Here is a 23,706-nt window from a genome sequence, read left to right as displayed (position 1 = left end):
GGGGGGGGGTCACGTGACCTGGGGAGTCACGTGACCCCCTCCCGAGGTCACGTGACCTCTGAGGGGGGCACGTGATTGCCCCCCCTTGACCCCACCAAGGTCACGTGCCCTCGGGGGGGGGGTCACGTGACCCCCCCTCCCGCCGAGAACACGTGGCCCTCAGTACCCTCCCCTCTTCCTCCTCAAGAGCTGCGCTCCAATTCGGCGTTACAGGGAGTGGTAAACGGCTTTCACTTTTTAGAGCGCAGCTCTTAGGGGCCCGTTTCCGGCTTGAGCGGCGTCGGCGTCGCCGTCGGCGTAACCGCGAGGTCACGTGACCCCCCGAGGTCACGTGACCGACCCAGGTCACGTGACACCCCTAAGTCACGTGACCCTCCGAGGTCACGTGACCCCCTTAGGTCACGTGACCCCCTGAGGTCACGTGACCCCCTGAGGTCACGTGACCCCCAGAAGTCATGCGACCCCCGAGGTCACGTGACCCCCAAAGGTCACGTGAGCCCCTGGGTCACGTGACCCACTCAGGTCACGTGACCCCATGAGGTCACGTGACCCCATGAGGTCACGTGACCCCTGAGGTCACGTGACCCCCTGAAGTCACGTGACGTCAAGGAGTCACCTATCCCTCAGTACGCTTCCATCTTCCTCCTCAAGAGCTGCGCTCTAACCGGCGTTACAGGAAAGTGTAAACGGCTTTCATTTTTCTTCTTTTTTTTCTTTTTTTTCCGAGTGATGATTGTACTTGTTAGCGCTCGAGCGGGCGCTCGCTGGATTGAATCGTAGTCCGGACTGTATGGGCAGCGAGCACCGCGCATTCGAGATATCACTCTGCGGCTCCACCGGTCGGAGGCGCGAGGATCCTTCGCTTGCTATTGGCTGACAGTGGTCCTCCTTTCGAAACATGCTCCTCCCATTGTCGGAGTTGAATTCGGTGTGATGTGATCTTTGATTACCTTGTAACGCGACAGCGTTTATGAACTCGTGTAGCAGGAAATCCGGTGCCGGCGTCAGCGTCGGTGTCGCTGAGACGGAAAAATCCTTATGGTCGACATGGTCATGACGTCACAATCACGTGATATGTTACGTGGGACGTCAAACGCCACACCTGGTGTCACAAGACGCCAGTCAAGATACCTGCTAGGACACGCAGACGCGCTGCACATCTTGGGAACGAGCGCGACTTTATATGTTTAGCAATCGCGTTCCACTCTTGAAGGCGAAGCTTAAATTGCCTGATGCAATTTTTTTTAATCGGGAAATCGGACACGCGTCGTCATGATCTAGAAATTTTTAGGATGCTTCGATCCAGCAAAGTGAGTTATCACCATATTTAGGCAATCTCAGAGACATCACATTAACTGAAGAGCGTGTTGGTAAAATTGACTGACGCAGAAAGAATACAAACTAGGGACGAAGGACGACGAGCATTTCTTTTCGAGTAGCAACGACATGAGTGAGCTTACAAGAACCTTCTGCAATTCAGGGCCGTCATGAATGAAGGAGAGAAAGGGTGTGCGGTGTATTATGTGCTTGTTCGCCACGTATAGCAAACGCTACTTCTTGAAACGTCCTCGGGGCACATGTAAACGTGGTATCGGTCGCACCATATATCTTCCGTCCTCAGCATCGAACACGCTAGACTGACACTAAGGAATAGATACACTTCAGATGAATGTAATAAATGCTCATATCAGACATACCGCGGATGTCCAGAGTTGTCCATCATCCCCAATGCACAATATTTTCCGGGCTATAGTCCGCAAACGCAGGGGAAAATTTGGGGTCAGAAATAAAAGCTTTTGCTTAGATAGTGCGCTCACGGTGCGTAGCTCGTACGCCGTGCATAGTCCGCATTCGGTGCTTAATGGATCCATTAAGCACCGAATGCGGACTATGCACGGCGTACGAGCTACGCACCGTGAGCGCACTATCTAAGCAAAAGCTTTTATTTCTGACCCCAAATTTGCCCCTGCGTTTTCGTGTCGACACGAAAATGTTCTGATAGACGGCACACCTTCAGAATTTTCTCACAGAACAGCTTGTAATATAAATAAATAATAGCTAACATACTCTCTCATTCACAAGATCTGTCCGTCTGGTCATAATGAAGAATCTTGAAAAACAAAAGTCTTGCACAGTCTGCACGCGTAGATAGTCCGCACAGCCTAATATTTCAACTTTTAAACATGTATAGTCCCCGGACTATAGCCCGGGAAATGCGGTATTTTTTTCATTCTAACTGAATTCGAATGTCATGATTGCATGATTAAAATGAATACTGAAGAAATACGCGAGTCCCAGAAAACTTGCTCACAGCTGATCCACGGCTGTGGCATGTTTACTTAAAAGTTGCCGATGATGTTACCTGGAGGTTCTGTGGCAATAGCGAGGTCACAAAGCTTGTTACCCCCTAACAAGAAAGAGTTGTCAGTTATAAAAGACTGAAAAACAAAACAAAGAATTCTGAAAATAGCTAAAGGCACAGATGTGCACAGCTGGCATCTGTGTTCAGGTACTTCGGTGGTCTGTATTCTGTTGCTGTACCAACGGCTTTGCACAGGCTGCGAGGTGAGTACTCATGACATTAGTCTTCAGTTAGAATGCGGTGGAATCGTTTCCCGCAGGAGGAACTGCTGTTGAACTGCAGTTGAACCGCAGTTATAGCAGCTTTAGTGTCAACAGCGACCTCGTTAGTATCCATTGCAGGAACATCGACACAATTGGCGACGCCAGCAAAATCAATGACACCTAACGGCTGGAACAGAAAGCTGTGGCAGCAGGTTTGTTTGCCAGCCTTCTCAAGCGAGTAACATATTCACACCCCCAGGCGGTCTAAACACAAAGCCGTGAATGTGTGATAGAAAACTCGTGAGGATAATCGCCGTTACACAGTTCACCCCTAAGCAGAATGTTCAGTGAAAGTATTTGACATCTCATAAATATATTTTTCGCCATGTGAACGTGCTATCTGCGTGGGTGTCTGGACGGAAGCGCGATTACATGGTGAAAGAGAGACGCATGACTGGTCCAAGGAGCGTGCGGGTTTCACCACACTACCGGCTTATCGGTAAACGCAGTATATGCCTGCTTTGGAACGTCGACGTTCCGTTGCTCTGCACGCTGTGATGAAGCTACTTTAGACTCGCTGTGGTTAAAACATTTGGCCGCTGAAAGCCCAGAGCTATCTTGAGCTTCAGGACCAATCAAAGTTCAGCAGCACTACAGCCCACCACCTAATGTGGCCTGTTTTGTACGACAGCAGCATTCTGGCTATCTTTAAATGAAAGTCACCCAACGGCAGCCATCTTCCACTTCTACTCTATCATCCGTTCCGCACACTCGGCTGTCCCATTGAAAGCTGGTTGGTATGGGAGGAACATGCATCCATAGGATGCCATTCGTCCGCAAGCATGTCTGGAATTCCTCCCTCACAAAAATTAGACAGTTCTGATAAAACCATGTCAACAGTAACTGTCGGTGAAGGAAAGGAATCACTCGAAATACCTGGATCTTCTATGAGGATAATCGCTTTATTGTTAGTCTTGTCTATGGAAATACCCAAGCAGTAAGAAATTGAAGTTTTTGTGGCATGAGCTGTTAGGAACATTTAGCATATCTTGTGAATTGGCGTACCCCGTTAAACCGTACTGTTTTGATCTTGTCTTGTAACGAAACTGGCTTGATCAGGTCGTCAGACTGATCTTTACAGCTGGCTGAAATTGCAAATTAACATCCGATCTGATGTATCTTCCATTCTAATAAACAAACTTGAAACACAGCTTGACTAGCGTGCCTGGTTGAATTGTTCATTATAAGTAACCTTCACTTTCTTCTTCTTTGGTTTTGATGACACTCTAGTGCTAAGAAGCATAGGCACCGGCGCTGGATCGTCTGTAGGACCATCTAATATTTCAGTTTCATGATCATGAGTTTCCTGGTGCTGCACATTTTCCTCGTTGGGCACTTGTGGTGGAACGTCCATGTCATTCGAGAGATAGTTTCTTAAAGTGCTTCCTTGCCCACAAGTAAATGTTGTCTGTTTCGTCGTTACACAGCACCATTCTCAACTTGCACCACATAAAATCTTGGTGCCACTTGCTCTTTGACTTGTGCTTGGACTTTCCCTGTTTCGTCATCTCGCAGACGCACAATCTGTTTAGTGCCGAGTGGCTCCAAATGCTTACCAGCCCTGACATTTTGTTTGTGTTTTGTCCCTTTTTGGCCTTGTGCTGCTGAGAAGTCTGGCAATCGAGATCGCAATCGTCGTCCCATGGATAACTCGCAAGGTGACCGTCCATACCCGAGTTGTGTGCACCTGTAGTTTAGCAACCCTAACAAAAAATCTTCTTTGGCATATTGACTTTTTTTAGACTCATTTTGAATACTTGGACCCCTTTTCCTGCGAGTCCGTTTGCTCTTGTAAACCTTGGGCTCGGGGTGATATGTTCTAAATGGTACCATTTTGCAAACGCTGCAAATTTTCTGCTTGCAAGTTCTGTATAACTGACGGCGCAGACATCTTCGGGGATTCCATGCCTGGCGAAAACGCTTGTCATATGGTCTATTACTGCAGCAGCGCTAGTGTGTTACCGGCACAATTTCAAGGTAATTGGTGTAGGCGTCGTATATCACGAGGTACGACTATTCTCCATGTTGGCACAGATCAGCTCCAACCCTCTCCCACGCTTCACTAGGGACATCTCTCATGATTAGTGGTTCAGCAGGTTGCTGATATTCAAATGTTCGACAAGCTGCACATTTCGTTATGTATGGCTCAATGTCGGCATTCATTCTTGGCCAGAATTCCCTCATGCCTAAGTGTCCTTCGTGCAGTCTTCTCAGTTTGTCTGCACGACAAGCTTTAGGAACAACTACTTTTCAGCTCCTTAACAGGACACAGCTGACCAGAGTCAACTTTGATGTACACCCCTTGAGGTCTCCCCATCGTTCTTGACCCTGGTAGATGCGTCCGGTAAGTTCTTGTAGTTCGTCATCATTTTGCGTGGCCTGTTGCAGTTTCTGAAGTGTCGTTTGACTCAATGTTGTTTACACTATGTTGACAGCGTATACTTCAACATCATCCAATTCTACCACTTTCGTTTTCGCCTCTTTCGCTGGAGCCCAAGGCAATGTTTTGGCTAGCGCAAAGTTCTTTTCAGGTGGATAGCGCAGTTCAAATTCTAACTTCATCTGACGAGTACAAAATTGCTGCTGCCGAGGTGGCATGGTTCTAATGCTTTTCTTTGCTATCCAGATCAATGGTTGATGGTGGGTTTCCAGTGTGAATTTGCGACCATAAATAAAGTCAAAGAACTTTGCACAGGCAAACTTGATGGAAAGCGTCTCTTTTTCAATTTGTGCATGTCGCACTTCACAGTCGGTCATCACTCGTGATGCATATGCTACTGTACGCAACACCGTATCATTCAGCTGTAGGAGTGCCACATTGAGCTGTAGGAGTGCCGCTCCCAATCCATACTGTGATGCAACACCTGTCACTTTTGTCCTCTTTTTGGGGTCAAAAAATGCTCAAACTGGCTTCTAAGTCAGCGTTCTCTTTAGGCTGTTGTATGGTTCCTTGTCGTGCTCTTCCATGGAGCAACCCCATACGAGTACTTCATCAACGCCACTCTTAGCCCTTCAAGTCAATCAAAAACCTCGGTCCTGATCTGTTGAACTGATACCTCCGATGAAGATGGGATGTCAAATGGTAGTCTCAGAAATCGTTAACGTTCAAATGGCGTACCAAACGCGCTCACTGGAGAGGCCTTCTTATCTAGCAGTATTTGTTGGTACCCGCTATTGGCATCCAGCCTTCAGAAGAACTTGACATTTTCTAGTTCTGCTTCAATGTATTCACGGCGTGGCATTTGGTAGTGCTGCCGGTTGATGCATTCATTCACTTGCCTTGGATGTTAGATCTATGCAGATTCTAAGAGCACCTACTTTCTTCGTGACTATCACAATTAGGCTTACCTGATCAGTTGGTACATTGACATGGGGGATGACTCCAGTGTCTTCCATTCTATGGAGTTCTCTCTTGAGCGGTTCTTTCGGAATTTGTGCCACTTTTCTTCTCGTCGGCTGAACCACTGGCTCTGCTCCTTCTTTAAGGGAATCTTACATTCCCGTGCCACGCACTCCAGTCCTTTAAACAGCTTAGGAAACATCTGTTCTACTTCTTGGGCCATAGTTTCTTCCACCGTGGGCATTCGCTGGGCCAGCCCCAAAAGTTCACTTGCTGCTAATCCCATTATGGCCTGGCGTCCTTTTTTCACGATAAAGTACTCAATGTAAGCGCTGTTTCCTTTGAGTTCCACTTCTTTGTTTTCTGAAAGGGCCTTGACCAGCCACTCATTATCTCTTATTGGAGTCTTGCATATGCTGATTTGAAGGACGCCAAAGTCGCTGTCGTCCTGTTTTTTTATGTCACCTACCAACGCCTTCGTTTTGCAACACACAGCGAAGAGACTCATCCTGGCACTTGTTGAACTTTGTCTTGTATCCCGGACACTTCCGTGGGTCGTACTTGCTGTCGCACATAGGAATATTGTTTTCTCGTCAGCTGGACGGTCCGCTCAAGCACCTCCGCTCTCCTCTTTTTGTCTACTGCGTTGACACGTCGGGGACCGCCGAGAGTTTCATTTTGTGCCTGGAAAATTTCATAGGCCTTTCCGAGCTGCATGGCCTTTTCCAGCGTCAGATCTTCCTCACGCAACAAATACTATTGCAGTTTTTGTCCGTTGCCCCACATATGATTTGATATCGTACCATGGAGTCCGACAAAGTCGAGAAGTTGCACGATTTCACTTTCAGTTGTAGCTCTCGCACGAACCGTTTAAACGGCTCACCGCTTTCTTGCTTTCGCGAACGAACAACGTACCGCTCGTATCTTTTATCGTTCCGGGGATGCAGTTCTTTTTAAACTTCTGCAGTACTGTCTTGTAGTCGTCTTTTTCTTGAAGTGGAGAGGTAAAAGTGTTGTAGAGTTTGATGGCATCGGGTCCCACCACATGAAGCAAGATGGCTGCCCTTTGTTCGTGGCTTCGCTTGATGGTCTCTGTCGCCCTTAGTTACAGTTCCACACGTTGTCTGAAACGTTGCCGTTTCTCCGGTACGTTTCCTGTCGAGTTCGGGCCCTCGGGAGGCTTGAGCACGTCCATGGTTCAGCTTCATTCTTTGTTTATCGCTAGCTCTTTTTGCGGAACGAGTCACTTCTGACACCATGTATTGAGTCCGTCTTCTAAAGAAACTGGTTTATTGAGGTTGCCAGATTGCTCTTTACGTCTGGCTGAAACTGGACAATAACATAAGATCGGATACACGCACCACTTATGGTTTAGGTGGAAACCACATATGTTCTTATCGTTCTGTCGTGTTTTATCATTTAAAATCTTAAAATGGTTGGTTTCTTTTTTGTAATGAAGTGTGAGTCATGTGCACCTTTCTTATTAAAGAGATAGGGTTAAAAAAGAAATAAAAATACACCAAAACAATAATCTTCCACCGGATCATTAAGATATATCATACCGGTTACAGACGCTACTCTAGTACTGCATCCAGTGGCTGTGTTCATAACTAGCAGGTTCACGATATGAAGCTTCAGAGCTCTCGGCTAAACTGATTCGACGGCTAAGTTCCACAGGAAATAGTAAGGGTGACTAAAACCACAGGACTCAAAGGGGCATTTACTTTGGACAAGATTTTGTAGCAGTGTTATTGAAGAGCGGCTTTTCGCTCCATTTTCGATATAAAAAGAAACTTTTTTCCCTGGTGCACGTCATTCATCCAAACCACAAACTACTTTCTTTTCAAGGGACAAGTAAGCACTTGACAAAAGCGCGTTTGTAATTTTGATGATTGTTGCATCGTAGCCACCCCATTTGGCATATCGTTCTCCGTAAGCTTGTTTCCAGTATACTGAGCACACGAAACAGCCCATCTGGTGATCTTTCCTGAGAAGTAGTGAATGGATGATGCCAGTGCTGTTGTCTGTTGCATCTCCCCGAATCTGAAGTTTATTGTTAACGCCTGGTACAGCCATACCGTACCAGTCCTGAGTCCTGCAAAGGAATCACGTCGTCCCGCTTAGCTGAGAGGTTGACAGGCGGTTTGGTGCCTTTTGTAGAGAAAATTATCCGCTGGGGTTTTTGGGGTTTTTTCAGTCTTAATAGCAGCTATTTACACTGATTATGATAGGGACAAAACAATTACATGCTGCGTCCCTCTTCATATCTGGCAGTCGAGACCGCTCAAAAAAGGTTTAAGAGTAGCTGTGCAGAACGAACGTGTTCAAACATTCCGTTGATACAATTATTCATACTTAAACCACAATATTTTTCAAACTTTAACGTCAAAAAGTAACATAAAATTGGACAGCTTGCTAACTTGCAACAGCATACAATACGTTATACAAAAGCTACTTCTTCCTAAGATCGATTCGTGACTGAAATAGTCCACCAGAATACATCGTCAGAGGAACTTTAAAACCAGCATTATCTACCTTTCTCTTAGATTTCTAACTTCTTCGGAGTTATATGCCCTCCTATTTACATCTCGTTTACAACATTCCCGTATTTATAATATACTTGCAAAGAAAAAAACTGCCCTTTCAAAAAAATAGTTTTGTCTGTGTGAAAAACTGTATTGTATTACGAAACTCCACTACAATGATGTCCCCAGACTTGGACGTAGTTCAACTACTCTACTCAAACTACTGTAGTTTAACTACTCTGTCGAGTAACTTGGTAACTTTCAATTACAGCTTGATTTGGGTGATTAGTAGTTTAATTTAACTACTTTTTTCAGGTAACTTCTACTCAAATTACTAACTACTTTCGAAATTATATAGTTGCTAACTTTGCCCATCTCGAAAGTTTGAGCGCAGAAATGAATAAGACGCCGGCAGATGAAGTGGCATTCCCGAACAAGGGACCCCCTTGTTCGGGAAAGCGTCCTTGGACCAAGGTGACGACGAGCAGCCAAGACATAACACCGGTAATCCGGTAATGCACGCAGGCGCCGCGTTTCCAGCTGCAACCATGTGTATTGCCGAGAGCGTTATGACGTGTTGAAGGATAGGCTTACGACTGGTGCAACGAGAGTTGTTGTTTCGTGTTGTCTGTCTTTAGTGAGTTCTGACTCAAGTGGCACGTTCCACGGAAGGCGCCACTGGATTGACCTCGCAGCTGGGCGCCTGTTCCCATGGTCGCCTTGTCGTCAGCGCATACGCCTTTGCAAAGCCGGACTCCCCCGCGCACAAACCCTGGTACGGATAATCCGTTCATGGGAGCACGTTCCCGCTTCCAGCCGCAACTTTATACGAGCGACGATGCTTGTTGACGTAATCCTTCGCGTCCTTTCGAGCATCCATGCCTGGGAGACCTCACCTTTGTTAAAAAAGATTCAGGCGCGTCAGAATATTGTAGTCGCCGGCGAGGATTGCGAGTTACCCTTGGGAGATCCTTTTGTTAGGCCCGGCGTCAGCGGCAAAGTATACTTCGGTTCATCTTCTGTTCAACCAAAATATTTTTTTTTCAGTAGCGTAGCACTAGCACTAGAACGGGACGCGCAGTCGTCCGGATGATCTCATCGTCGTGGCGCGAGACTTGAACCCTTGACTGGCTGGTGCACTCGCTCAGCGTACTCTCAGAACGCCGTCGGAATAAAGAGGGGCCAGTTATAACAATCTCAACTTGACGAAGAAAAAAGAAAAAGGAGGAAAGTTTGTTATAAAAGACCCTCTACCCGAGGCAAACCTCACATGTTTAGTCATGGACACCTAAGATACCGACACTCGCTTACCCGACCCTGCACAGCCTGTTTCCGAAATTCAACGCTGCCGTTCCATCCAGCCCGTCGGTTGAACGTCTATTTAGCTTGGCTGGGGACGTCCTTAGAAAGAAAAGGGGAAAACTCTCCTATCAAGAACTTTGAAAGTCAATTGCTTCTGCGAGCGAATGAACTATTTTGGCGAAAACGCAACCCATAAAGAGACTGTATTTATTTTAGGCTCGCAGGGTTTTCCATTGATCAGAACTGCTGTTCATTTTGCTACCACAAAAATATAAAAAAAGTACCTTCGAAAGTAACTTCAAAGTAATTCGCTACTTTTTACAGTAGTTAGTACTTTACTCAATTACTATTACAAATGTGTATTTTCTACTCTACTCCAATTACTTTTGGCGTCGATACTCCGTAACTTAACTTAACTACCTTTTTTGAGTAATTTGTACATGCCTGGATGTCCCCTATGCGATGTGGAAATAAATGAAGTGGCAAAGCTAAGGCTTGATTTCACAGGACATTACGGGATAAGGAATTTGGTGCATCTACTTTCCTGCAAAGCCCTTGGTAGACAAAGTCGATGCAATATGCGGAAAAAGAAGGGCAAATGTCAAAACTTACAAAACCTCTTAATAAAAAAAAAAATCTGCACTGTTGCTTCCGTTTTAAGGTCTATTCACACGATGCATCTTGTTGGCGAATCATGTGTCGCGAAACTACGTTTCGGGAAAGAGATGAACCGTGTTAACGCGACCGAAAAGGTGGCGCGCCTCCGAGAAAGGTTGCGTGTGCACCTAGCTTCGGGAGCAATATTTTTTTAAAACCTCACCACGGCCTGTCAATCACCCGAAGAAGAAACGCGGACGCTGCCAATGGCGACGCGGCTTCGCTCTAACGTGTGACCTTCGCGGCAGAGCGATATTTTGAAGGAGTCTGAGCTTTGGCCCATTCCGCGACCGGGCCAAAGCCGAAAAGAAACAAGCAAATATGACGGCGAGCGACACGCAGAGGACCGGTGAGCTCCAGCGTACGGGCGATATGTGCTAGAACTTGGCAGTACGGGTTGGTGGCGTGGTGCAGATTCATCAACAGCCGCGACAAGTGCAAGCATTGCATATAAACACGATGGGTGGGGATAACTTTCTTTCAGGTGTCCAAAAATGTTTAAAATGCTTCGAGATCATTGGCTTGTACTTTGACGTTCGCGGTCTTTTCCCGGGTCTGGCAGGATATATAGGACACCCAGTGAACTGAATCCGACGACGACTGCCTCTTCATTCTGTGCGTACTTCATATCATTTTGATGCGAAACGCCTGATATTTCTGGTGCAGATGACGTGGTTGGGCGAAATTCTCGTGATTCAATACGTCACTGGTTCAGCTCGTCCAACTTTAGGTGTGAAAAAGCGCGATTTCGTGAAATCTCGGTTTTCTCTAAACCGTGGCGCGATGAAAAGATGCATCGTGCGATTAAGCCTTTAGTGTCATGAAGTAGACGGTTTTTGTGCGTCCAGACATATCTTCCTCGTCATTTGCCGAGCGCCTCTCTAGAATGCAGCGATTGGCTTTACCAAGTGCTTAGCGGGAGAGTACACGCATTGAAGTTTTGTGGAGTGTATTGCAGGTATAGCGTTAATCGGGCTTGTAAATAACGCGGGAGGGTGTAGTTTTCTCGCACTACTGCTATACTGGCGGCATTCGCGGCAACTAATATAGTTATGTGGGGCGTCATGCAAGCGCTATGGGCTACCTTTGAAAGCCGGGAGCTGCTCGCACGCTCTTTTAAAACGCCAAAAATGTGTAGCGATTGAAAGTAAAAATAAAAACAATGATTACGAAAATAACAAAAATAAATTACGCCGAAATCGCTGCTGATTTTCGACAACAGGATTTAGCATCTTGCTCAAGGGTTTGCACTTACAGAAGGATGGGATTTTCAACCTCGCAACAGTCCGAATACTGCTGTGTTCAGGGAGCCAGTCTGTTCTTCCGGGCGTCGGCGGTTTCGGATGCAGCCACCAGAGCTTCCGTCGATCGCCGCCTACAGTTCGCATGGTGATGTCTTCGAAGAGCCAGTCTTTCCTTTCGGGTGCAAGCAGTTTAGAGCAAACGGTGTCGTCACTGCCCCTGGCTCTTACGTTGTCGCGAAGATAGTGCATACCGAGGAATAGAAACGATGTGACGTACCGGTGCCATCGGAAGATGAGTGTATGCCAACAGCGGCGCCTAATTGGAAATCTGCGGGACGACTTTTTTTATGGGCGTACTATCCGGGGGGGGGGGGGGGGGGGCGGGGGGGGGGGGCAACGCCTAACCCCCAGTTTTCAGGAAAGGGGCGGCAAGGCATGTGTTTTGCCCCCCCCCCCCCCCCTTTTCTGAAACAGCAGCCACAGGGCAGGGCAAACACTAGCCGGCGGCGCCCAAGGGATACAAAGATCACCGCCTACCCCCGGCCCTGGGGGAGGGGGGGGGGGGGGAGGAGGGGGGGGGCGGGGAGGGAAGGGAAGGGATGGTTTGGTTTCCCCCTACTCAAAACCAAGTTGGTACGCCACTGACTCTTTCGTTCTCACGTAAGAGGGAAAGGGGGTGTAACGAGCGAAAGAACGGAGCGAAAGAGCACGACGGGAGCTGCGCATCGGCCTCAAGAGCCAGTCCAGTCCGGTGCAAACCAGTCCGTCCAAAGCAAAGACGGCCGCATGCATAAGGTCAATATAGGCTGGAGCAATTAAGATATTTTAAGACCCAGGAAAAAGAAAAAGCGAATGGTTCTTCGCATCGCGGATGTGCGGACCAGAGCAGCCGCGACACGTGCGAGCAGTGTCCTGCGTTCGGCAGACCGTTCCATGTTGCCCCAGTGACAAGATTCTTTGCTCAAAGTGATACCAGCTTAGCGGTCACCGGAGGAAGCCGCACTCCCCCCCGTTTTATGCAAGACCGATAACCACTTCTTGTACACAGGATCGCCCATATTATTTACACAGACAACCGTAACAGACGCAATATAAAAGAACACGAAATAAAAAAAAAAAGCTTCCATTACCGCCCAATCATTTTCTGAACTACCATATTACTTTCTTACCCCAAAAGAAGAAACAAACAACAAAAGTCTAGACTAGGAGTAAGCATAATCAAGGGAGCGCTAGACACTGATTAACTGTCATTGCCTAGAAACATGGGATGGCCGAAAGCAAATTAAATTTTGGGTTATACATTTTGGTACTGCGGAAAAATCGTACCTTTTTTGTGAGTCCTGGGGATGGTTAAAATTCGCTGCGTCTGTGCATAATTTTTTCTTATGGGATATATTTATGTTGTATTGCCACACAAATACGCTCTTTTAATAATGCAATGACCCGTCAACATTTACGTTGTGATCATGTTGAAACCAATGTAAGAGATACAGGTGTACGATTCGCTCCTTACTTCGTGCGTGAGCGTTACTTCGCTGTGATATAAAGTGGCGCAATGACTGATTTTTACTGTCGGCAATATACGAATGCATAAATCTGATTGAGTCCTTTTTTTTTATTTGGCACTACCGTGCGTCTTCTCGTAATAATGGGAGAAATAATCACATGGTTTGTTTTGTCGTTTGCAGGTCCTGGAAGGAACATCGAAAAATACGTACTTCCTGATGTTTCGCAGCAGGAATCACGCTTATAAGAGATGTTTAAACGCAAGAGCAAATATCACAGACAAAACGAACAAAACTGCCACTTATAAAATCGGATTGTACAATCCAAGGAAAAAAACATAGTAAGTTATTTACTAATCTTAATAATAATAATAATAATAATGTTAATCATCAAGAATCAAGAATAGGCTTTATTTGGTGCCTAGGAAGGAGCTTTGGGTTTCAGTACTAGCACATCCAAACACTTTCTGTACCTAATACACATGAAAATATAAATGCGTAACCAAATAAAAAAAATAGGACAAGACATAAACACTTTTATAATGAGGTAAAGTTGCACATTGGCAATACAATCAGTGAAGAAATATGTGCCTAAAAAGACTGCGACCCCTTCATATTCAGCGGAATTAAGGAACAGCATCAACAACAAACTTCCACGAAAGCATTATTTGGAGTCATGCAACGGAATGCGCCGATGTCGTGTTCGCGCTAACAGTGTCGCGATGTCTACCTTCGTCTGTAGATTGACAGGAATGTATTTGGCACTCGCTCTAGACTGAAGGAACTGCTGGGTCAGATGATGCTCCACATTACCGAGGTGCATTCCAGATGGGATCAAGGCAACGCGAAATAGAAAACAAAGAACGTTTCGGGTTCGAAAATACTCTATGTAAATCATACCGGCAACAGCCAGAGTAGGCAAGGCGGACATTTTCATGTGATGTATATGTGCGTCAAAGCGGAGAGAAGAAACAAATATCACAGCAAGATCTCTGATTTCGTTAATATGACTTAGAATTTCTGAGTGAATACTGTAGGGAAAACATGTGCTGTGCGTTCTTCTCGTGTAGGACATTAGTTTTAGCCTTTTTTAAGATGAGGTTCTTAGTCATGCACCAATTTTAGAATCAACACGCATCTTCCTGAAGCATCTTGCATTCACTGGCACTGCGAATTTCACAAAATATCGTATTATAATCTGCATATTGCAAAACCAAACAATTAGCGATAATTTTAGACACGTCATTGACAAAAATAGAAAAAAAAATTGAGGTTTAAGCAACGACCTCTGAGGGGCCCCGGACGGGACACCATATCTCAAAGAGAATGTGCCGTTTATAATTAGTATTATTAGAAACATAAAATTAAAACGATATTATAATTATAAAAAAATATAATGATAATAATATTAATTCCAAGCGTCGTGATTAAGGAGGGCTGACGGCTCCGGCAAATCCTATATTGGCTTGTGGGTCCCACTCGAGAAGTCGCCAAAAAAAGCCAGCAATAAAACAGTACAAATCAAATAACACACGTTAAATAGCGATCTATAGAAACACTGAGTCCAAGGTTGATTCAAAAACAAATTCAACATCAATAAAAACATTGAATTCAGGGCTGATTCAGAACCGAAATTCAAACGAGGAGAAACACGATGTCCAACATAGAGCACCAGAGCCATTTTTTAGTTTTGTCCTAGAATCTAAAAGGGAGGCAGACGCTGGGAGCTGATTGAAAATACCCGCAATATAGTAAGCTCCAGTTCCCATCCCATACCTCGTGAAACAGCGAGGACGCTTAAAGGGACACTGACACCCCTCAAAATTTTTTTTTAATTTTTTGCCAGGCGCTTTATTATGGTGTCGGAGGACTACCCAATTAATATTTTGTAACAGAGTAGCGTATTTTTTTAATAAAGCCAAAAGACGCAACTGCGCGAAACCGAAACCGAAACCCGACGGAGGTCGGAGAAGTGGAGAGAAGGGAGCGAGTGGCGGAAGTCACGTGGCTACACCCGACCGTGTGTTTTTTTTGTTTTTTTTTTCTCCTTCCCGGTAGCAGACGACATGCGGCGTACGGGAACTGTTCGCCGTGGGATTCTTTTGCAGTTATGTATGTTCCGCTCGTTGTTCTGTACTCCAGGATGAGTTGTATTGTACATTGAGGAGTTGGAGATGAGTAGTGAGTGCCCGCGGTGAATTTTGATCGGCTCCGAAAAGAATACACCCAAGATGTTGCGTGAAGAGCTGGCTCACATGCCCTGCGTCCGAAACTGAAGTGGCATTGTGCGACAGAGCTTCCGAAAGATCAACGGGATCGCGACCAATGGCTGGCTGCAATTCCTGTAGACCATTTACGGGCACCTCGGAAAGCGGACGCTACCTGATTCATATGCTCCTTGCATTTTGTGGAAAGTAATTCCATTGAGTTCGCAGGTGTCAAAAAGGGAATCCCATACCATTTAATTCAGCGACGTGTCGTTCACAACATTCGTTTCTTTTTTTTTTTTGTTTCTTCAGTGATAATTGTAAAAAAAAGAAAAAAAAATGTAAACATCGAAAAACATGAAAAAAAAAAAAAAAAGAAGTTTCACGGGGGATCCAACCTGGTCCTACGGCGTGTGAAGCGGACGTCTTTCCCACTAAGCTACTGGGGCATATCGAAACTAAGGGATCTCTTTCCTTAGTAATAATCAGCCGATAAACTGTAAGTTGGAAAGTTTGCTGCCGATTTTCCTCTAGCAAAAGCACTCCCGGGTCGAAGTCGGGATGCACCACGCATTGGCGACATTCTCACCTTGTAAAGAAATCGTACGCGTGCATATTCAACTCGAAGTAGACACGTCGTGCTTGACGTTTGCGCGAGCGATGTCTTCAGCCACGAGAAGGGAGCGACGGCTCGGCGACGTCTTCGTGCAAATCGGCTTGGTGGCCGGGCGTGTCGTACGGGATGAATACCAATTCTTTTGATCAGTTCCAAATTTCTCTTTTAAAGGTAGACAGAATTCGCCAGTACCGAGAACGACAGTTCTGAAATAGAGGTCCCACGCCCGTCGTCCGCAGCCATCGCCGTCCCTGCGAGTCCCACGATACGCGAAACGACGCACGCACAGAATGCTTCCGGTTGTTTGTGAACCTTTTTTTTCAATCAACGTATTTGCAGCTTTTTAGAAGCCACAAAAAATGGGTTTCATATTTTTTTCTATTTTTAATATTGAGTGTGTGCCTTCAGTGACCCACGACTTTGATTAAATTTGGTGGTCGCATCGATACCTTAGAAAACGGCCCGTGACCGCGGAAAAGAGAGTGAGCGAGACTCGAACCGGCCAGTTCTTGATCGGCGGTTTTCGGGCGGAAAGAAACCGAATTTCGAGCCGCAAATTCTGTTCTGGGTAGTTGAGCTCTCATATGTCACGTACAACTAAAAACCTCGGCGAGCATAAATGCCCTGTCAGTGTCCCTTTAAAACGGGCGGCCTGTCTTAAAGTGCGAGACGGCTCATACAAAACATAGTTCTGCGTTCAAAAATGCTGGAGTACGACAGCTTTCGGGAATGAGGAATAAAAATTTGACATTTCGATATCGCAGAGAATATTCGTGCGGTTAGAGAAAACTGAGTAATATAACACACTTTTCAAAATAGGTTTGAGAATATTGTTCACCTCGGCATGCGCAGCCCTGCACCGTGAGCAAACACTGACACCCCGTACCTGAGTACAGTGTACGCCAAGGCACGAACTAGAATCTTTGGGACGCCAAAGGAAACAAAAATTCGAATATTATATAACGGAAAGGACACGTTCCGCAAGGCGCGACATTTGTGGGCCATGTGCTCATTCCAGTATACGTGTTCAAACAAATACCCTGCGTGCATCGTTCTACCAACCCATTGAATACGATCGCAAATACCATCTACACCGAGCAAGAAAAAGGGCGTGTCCATGAAACCAAATTTTAGAGGTTTCTGGAAGCGCATCAGCTTAGCTCTCGCCGAATTTACCTTCAAAAGATTACATGCCTATACCTATGCTTAACCTCATTGACATTAGTTTCCAAATTATTAAGGGCGCTGTCAAAATTAATATACCAAAAAAAAGAACAGCAAAGTGTCGTTAGCGTTTTGATAGCGCATACATCCAGAAATGACAGAAACAAGATTGTCGACATAAATGTGATACTTCGTTTTACCTTATGTCCATACACAGCCGACGTTACCAGCTGATGGTACCATCCAGACATCGTTAAAAAGATAGCATTAAGATGTTCATCGCGTTTCTGTATGTGCTCCATCTGTGCTTAACCAATCACAAACACAAAAGGCCCAGTGACTTGAGCTTTCGACGCGGCTTCTTTTGGTCCCATTAGCGAATAGCGTCGGCTGCGCCCGAACTTAAGCTGAAACGAAGTATAAATAAAAGGAGCGATAACGCAGAACACTGTGGAACCCCCGCTCGCAAAAAAACAAAGGTTATTCACTTCCCGACGCACTTGCACATGCGGTGATAGTCCAGACAACATATCTTACGGTAGTGAATAAAAGGGTCCCCAAAACTCAAACTTATAATTTACGCAGCCGAATAGAGTGGTTGACGGTATGACAGGCTTTTGACAAGCCCCAAAACAATAATCTTCGACGTCAACTAAGAGCAGCACCGAACCATTCTCAGGTACAAATCCGTATTGTGATTCGGATGTCATGGGGTGGTTGTACAAAAATCTAGTCATCACTGAAAATAGGTTGCTTTTCTAAAAGGTGCCCCAAGACAGGCTATATTTATATGGGGCGGTAATTCTCCATCAAAGTTAGTAAACCGCCCTTGAAAAATATGTCACTTTCAACTCTTTCGTATACTCACGTGCCCTTATAAAGCCGTTAAGCATAAAAAAAATACAAAAACATGGTTTAAAAAGACAAATATTCTTTCGAGAAAACTAACGGTACTTCCATCGGCTTCAGGTGATATAGTCTACTTTATACTAAGCAGAGCCGACTGGAAACCTTCATCCCGATCCTAAAGATAGCAGAAAGGTAATTTGCACATTTCAAGGTTACTTCCTGAACATAGCCACTCTGATATTTGTATAACGAGATAGCAAAAAAAAAAAAAAAAAAAGTTAGGCTTTTTTAGTGTTGTTACTATCGTCGGAAAAATTCTTGGACATGACGTCATGAATTGAGCGCTAGCTGTTGTCGCCTGTGAGACCTTTGGCAAATGATCAAGTTTGTGATATAACAAAACAACTTTCTGATAACTTTTTTTTTTTTAAATAAAGCCGTTTAGCGAAGCGTATGAGGGTATTGGCCTTGTTCCTCACAGCACAAAATTCGCCGAACTATGTAAAGTTTTTAGCAACTCCAATACAACGCATCCAAAAGCTTTCATTGTCACCGATGGCAGCTAAAACATCCCCAATTAACCAAACGCAAATTCACCCTCGTTTTCTTATTTTATTTTTACTAAAACGTGGCGCAGTGCTCTTCCGTTCAAAGCGTCGCGGACTGCAACAAGTGTTGGGTAAACATCAGAGTGGGATTCTCCTTGGACAGCGGACTTGACTGCAGTTCGAAAGTTGCTCGTAAGCAGTGTTGGCACCCTTATGGAAATCTTATATTTGGGCCCTATCTGGCATATCAAACATTATGTGATTATATATGGCGTATATACAGCCTGATATGGCGTATATACAGACTTATCTGGCGGCCGGTTTTCGATATATTAAAAGTTAAAAAGTAAAAAAAATGCTTTGTTAGCAAACTCTGAATGACTTATTCTTCACGAGCTAAATATTAGCACAAGCAATCCCAAACTTCAGCTTTGACAAGGTTAAATTTAAGATTATTTGTGCAAGTTTTCATGAGGATTTCAATGTAGCTTAATTATTTCAAAGTGTTAACATTACGCCCCAATAGACAATTTGCTAAATCCCCAAGCGCCTTGGGCCATACTTGAGGAATCATGGGGACGGTGTTTCTTCAGCTGCCTAGTGATCGAAAATTTCGAGCAATTCTATGGCTACACAGATTTGAGTGTAATTCAGAGTCACCCTGAACACGTGCCGTACAGGACCCAAGTACCTGCCATATAACTTTTAAAAAGTCCCGCCAATGTCACTACTGTGCAAGCCGTCCAACCTTCAAGCTGGATGAGCTGCAGACATACCTCTTACATTATTATCATTCTCGTACAGCTTCAAAGACGCTGATCTTAAGTTAGAAACGCTAAAAATGTCATAAACAGCTCCGCTGAATCCGAGCTAAATCCTGGTTTTAGTTGTGATTTCTCGGCTTTTAAGTAATTCCTGCTAAAACAACAATCACGAGAATGATGATATTGTAAGATATTTTGGCGGCTCAGCCTCGTTGAAGGTTGGACAGAATGCACAGTATCATAAGCGCTGCCACTGACGGGAAAATTTAAAAGTGATATGACAGGTACTATCGTGGACACTGTTAGCTATAACACGGCAGCGGCGGCCGTCCCGTACCCCCAGCGCACCATAGCAGGCGCCGTCCGAAACTCCGCGCATGCGCCGTGCGGCGGACTCGCTGTTCCCGTTTGCGAGCACACCCTCGCTTTGCCGTCTGCTAGGCGCAGAGCAGGCGATGCTACAGTGCTGCTCGTCTGGTACTCTCGCTATAGCGAACTGATCTCAAACTCATTTTCAACCGGCGATTTGTATTGGGGCAGATCGCAGAGTCATTAAAGCAAAGCCCCTGTTTAAGAATTTTTTTTTTTTTTTACTTCGTCAGAAACAGCATTTTTACCGATATGCGTTCGCAAACCAGTATGAGCGCAGCAGGTGTGATACAGAAATAGACTGTTATACTCCACTTCACCTTAAGTCCGACCGCAGCGTACGCTTCAAAACGACAGAGCCAATCAAATAGCGGCAAAGGTGCAACGTCACGGAGTGCATCACCGGGGGACCAAATAAAGTGCAAAAGGTGCTTTTGTCGCTGCTTGGTGGGTCATATCGTCTCGTAGCGAAACGGTTTATAACTGCAAGTTTGTCTCATAAAAAAAATTATTCTACCGTGATGTTACATTTAGTATACGATGATTATCCTTAGCCAGCGGAGTCAGGGAATCAACCGTGGGCACCTCTTACGCGGTGGTTCGCTGAACCATGTTCAGCGAAAATTGGCGAGCGCTGTGGCGTCGTCTGCTCTGTGCCTAGCAGACGACAAAGCGAGGGTGTGCTCGCAGGCGGGAAGAGCGAGTCCACCACACGGCGCATGCGCGTAGTTTCGGACGGCGCCTGCTATGGGGCGCTGGGGGTACGGGGCGGCCGCCGCTGCCGTGTTATAGCTAACAGTGTCCACGATAGTACAGGGTGTCACAAAAGAAAATTTACACGGTCTTTTTTGCCGCAATAATAAACTAGGCATCGCCGAACCCTCATTCTCCGCCCAAAGGTAGCGCTGGAGGTCACAACCAGATGCCAAAGTTTCAGCCCGATCCGGTAACATAATCAAAAGTTATAAGTGATTTTCTGAAAATTTCAATGGGGAAAATGGCGGCCGACGGCGTTTTCAAACACATGGGGCTCTATGGCACCAGAAACCGAAAACGGGCAAAAATGGGCTCCATTTTCCCATTGAAATTTTCAGTAAATCACTTATAACTTTTGATGTAGTTATCAGATCGGGCTGAAACTTTGGCATCTGGTTGTGACCTCTAGCTCTACCTTTGGGCGGAGAATGAGCGTTCGGCGATGCCTAGTTCATTTTTGCGGTAAAAAATACCGTGTAAATTTTCTTTTGTGACACCCTGTACTTGAGCCCTATGGGAGGCTTGTTCAGGGTGACTACGTATTACACTCGAATCTGTGTAACCATGGAATTGGTCAAAACTAGCGATCACTAAGGAGCTGAAACATCTCGTCGCTGTTCCTGAGTTCCTGGTTTCCTGGCTGCATCTCGTCCGGGGCCTGCGTTCTGTGGTCCCTGGCTACGTGTCGTCGAGCGCCCCGGCGAGGGTGCGAACCGCCATGGCGGCCGCGTCGACGGAATCTTCTCCCCCGCCGAAAGCGCACGCTTTCGACGTTGTCGTGCCAGTAGGCACATCGGCGGACGATCTCATTGATGGGATATCCGCCATTGTGGGGCTACCCGGAATTTTCTCGGCGCAGCACCTAGGAGGTACAAACTTCCAAGTCGTCGTCAACACCCGTGCAGCCGCCCTCAAGCTTCGTGAGACCGGCAGCGTCTCCAACGCCAACCAGTCATTCCCCATCGTGCCGACGGGTCCGCAGGTGACGAATGTGACTTGCCTCTTCCTGCCGACGTTTGTGCGCAACGACCAGCTCGTCCAAGCCCTGGCCCCGTACGGCAAAGTCATCGACGTCTCCTACGCAACCTACCACCGAACGGCGACTGTGAAAACAGGAACCCGCTTCATCCGCATGAAGATGAAGGTGGCTAACCCCCTGCCCAACTTCCTGCGCGTCGCCGGACATCGTGCTACTTTTGACTACCGCGGCCTGAAGCGCGTATGCCGACGCTGCAGGCAGGAGGGCCACGTCCGGGCACAGTGTACGACGGTCTACTGCGACCGCTGCGGTGTCTTCGGGCACCCAACCGAGGGCTGCACTGCCAACTGTGGACGCTGCGGTGGAACCCACGCGACTGTGGACTGCACGGCCAAGAGAAGCTACTCCTCCATGGTCACCGGAAACTACGCCACCGATTTCCCGGCCCTGGACCCAGGAAACGCGACCCGTCCCATCGCCCCCGAAGCTCCGGCCGTACCAACCGTCTCCACCGTCGCCCCTCCGTCACCACCTGACGCCCCAGCCGCGGCCGCACCACCGCCTCTTCCGTCGCCGCCCCCACCCGCCCCACCTGAGTCAAGCCCGACCGGCTCGGGGGCGACTTCAGCCGAAGCGACGGACTCTGCCCGAACCGCCGCGGTTATTGTCGGCGACACCACCTATGCAGCGTGGAGCCAAGCGTCGGGTGATGGCGAGGTGTCCAGCGACAGCGACCACCTCGTCATCGACGAGAACCCCGCACCAGGTGGCCCCGCAGAGACACCGACCGACAGTATGGATACGACCACAACTGAAACACCGGAGTCCGACTCGAACCGACTAACGCACGAGGACTCCAAGCGTCCCCTCAGGAGCAGCGGTTCCCGCTCAACTGACAGTGGGGGCCCACGAGCCACGTGCCCTAAGAAACCGCGAAAGTCCTCCCCCCCCCCGCGTCGGGACCCCTCTCCAGCATCGTCCGGCAGCTCCACGTTTTAAGCAACACGCCGGCGTCCCTATCCCCCTTTTTACTTTATACTGGCGGCACTTCGCATATTATGCCTGAATGTGCGGGGCTTTCGAAACCCAGCGAAGCAAACTGAAGTGATGCATTTCGCGAGGATGCAGAACTGCGATCTTCTAGCTGTGCTGACAAGACACCAACTTTGCCCGCTTCCGTGACGTTGCGGATTTCGAATCCCGGTTTTCTGTGACTGCTTTTGTTTCTTACGCGCCGCGCCGCGCGACGGGCGTAGGCGTGGTTGTCTGCAATCGCAGTCTGCTGCGCAATGCCACTTATCTTTTTGATACGGAGGGAAGGACTCTTCGTTTGGACTTTTTCTTCGGCGAACGAAAATTTCGCCTCGTCACTGTCTACGCACCAACTGTATCGACCTTCCAGCACGAGTACTTCCGCAGCCTGGACGTGCATCTACTCGACGCGGGCCCGTGCTTTTTAGTCGGCGACTTCAATTGCGTTCTGGACTCTAACGCCGACGTTCGGGGTCCTGGTCAGGGTCGCTCAACCTGGTCCGCCCGTGAACTTCGGCGGCTTGTGAGGCGCTTCGACCTCGTAGACGGATGGTCCTTACTGCATGGATCCACCCACCAGTCGACGTGGAACAGAGGGGCTTCGGGAAGTCGCATAGACCGGCTGTACTTGCCTCGCACGCTATCTGCCGCGCTACAGACCTGTACTGCGGTGAACTTCCCGTCGTGCCCAGAAGAGATTTCCGATCATCGTCTGCTACTTATCAAGTTCTGCTTCGACTCTGCCGTCGCACGCTCCCCACGTCCGTGGCGTCTGGATTCCAGGATCTTCCACGACGAGACCACGCGCCGCACGCTAGGCAACCTGGTCAAGGAGTCGCTAGAGGGCGTGCGCCCAGAGCCGGCGTCTTGGGACCGCCTAAAAGGTCAATGGCAAAGCTTCAGCACTCTGATGGGACGGCACCTCCGAGAACGGCATCGAGGGCTTTTACAAGACACTATCCTCCGAATCCGTATCGTCCGCCGAGGGGGCGCCTTGACCCCCTTCATGAGGGCGTACCTCGACCAGCTGCAGAGACGCTACGAACGATACCTTCGGTGGGACTCCACCGCGGCTACTCTCTTGCAGGCTCAGGGGAGCCCGTCGGTCCACCCGGAGGTACTGCGCAACACCCATCGCACAAGCCTACAAGCCTTTGAAAGACAGCAGACGCCTTCCGCATCGGGGTCGCCCGGCCACCTTGACAATGATCGCTTCGCAGCCCA

At 47.3% G+C, this 23,706-nt stretch overlaps 1 protein-coding gene across 1 annotated transcript; it reads left to right on the top strand.

The window, feature by feature from the left end:
• The first annotated feature begins 21,189 nt into the window (after positions 1–21,189).
• Positions 21,190–22,449, top strand: LOC121838223. The gene has a single exon (XM_042294320.1). It carries the CDS (start codon positions 21,190–21,192, stop codon positions 22,447–22,449), a length of 1,260 nt encoding a protein of 419 aa, XP_042150254.1.
• Positions 22,450–23,706: the final 1,257 nt, after the last annotated feature.

Source organism: Ixodes scapularis, unplaced genomic scaffold, assembly GCF_016920785.2.
Source record: "Ixodes scapularis isolate PalLabHiFi unplaced genomic scaffold, ASM1692078v2 PGA_scaffold5__190_contigs__length_132052651, whole genome shotgun sequence".
Lineage (NCBI taxonomy): Eukaryota > Metazoa > Arthropoda > Arachnida > Ixodida > Ixodidae > Ixodes > Ixodes scapularis.
This window is presented reverse-complemented; position numbering and strand designations above follow the sequence as displayed.

Bases quoted from the DNA above. Each gene is read 5' to 3' on its own strand.
- LOC121838223 (XM_042294320.1), top strand. From the start codon at position 21,190: ATGGCGGCCGCGTCGACGGAATCTTCTCCCCCGCCGAAAGCGCACGCT.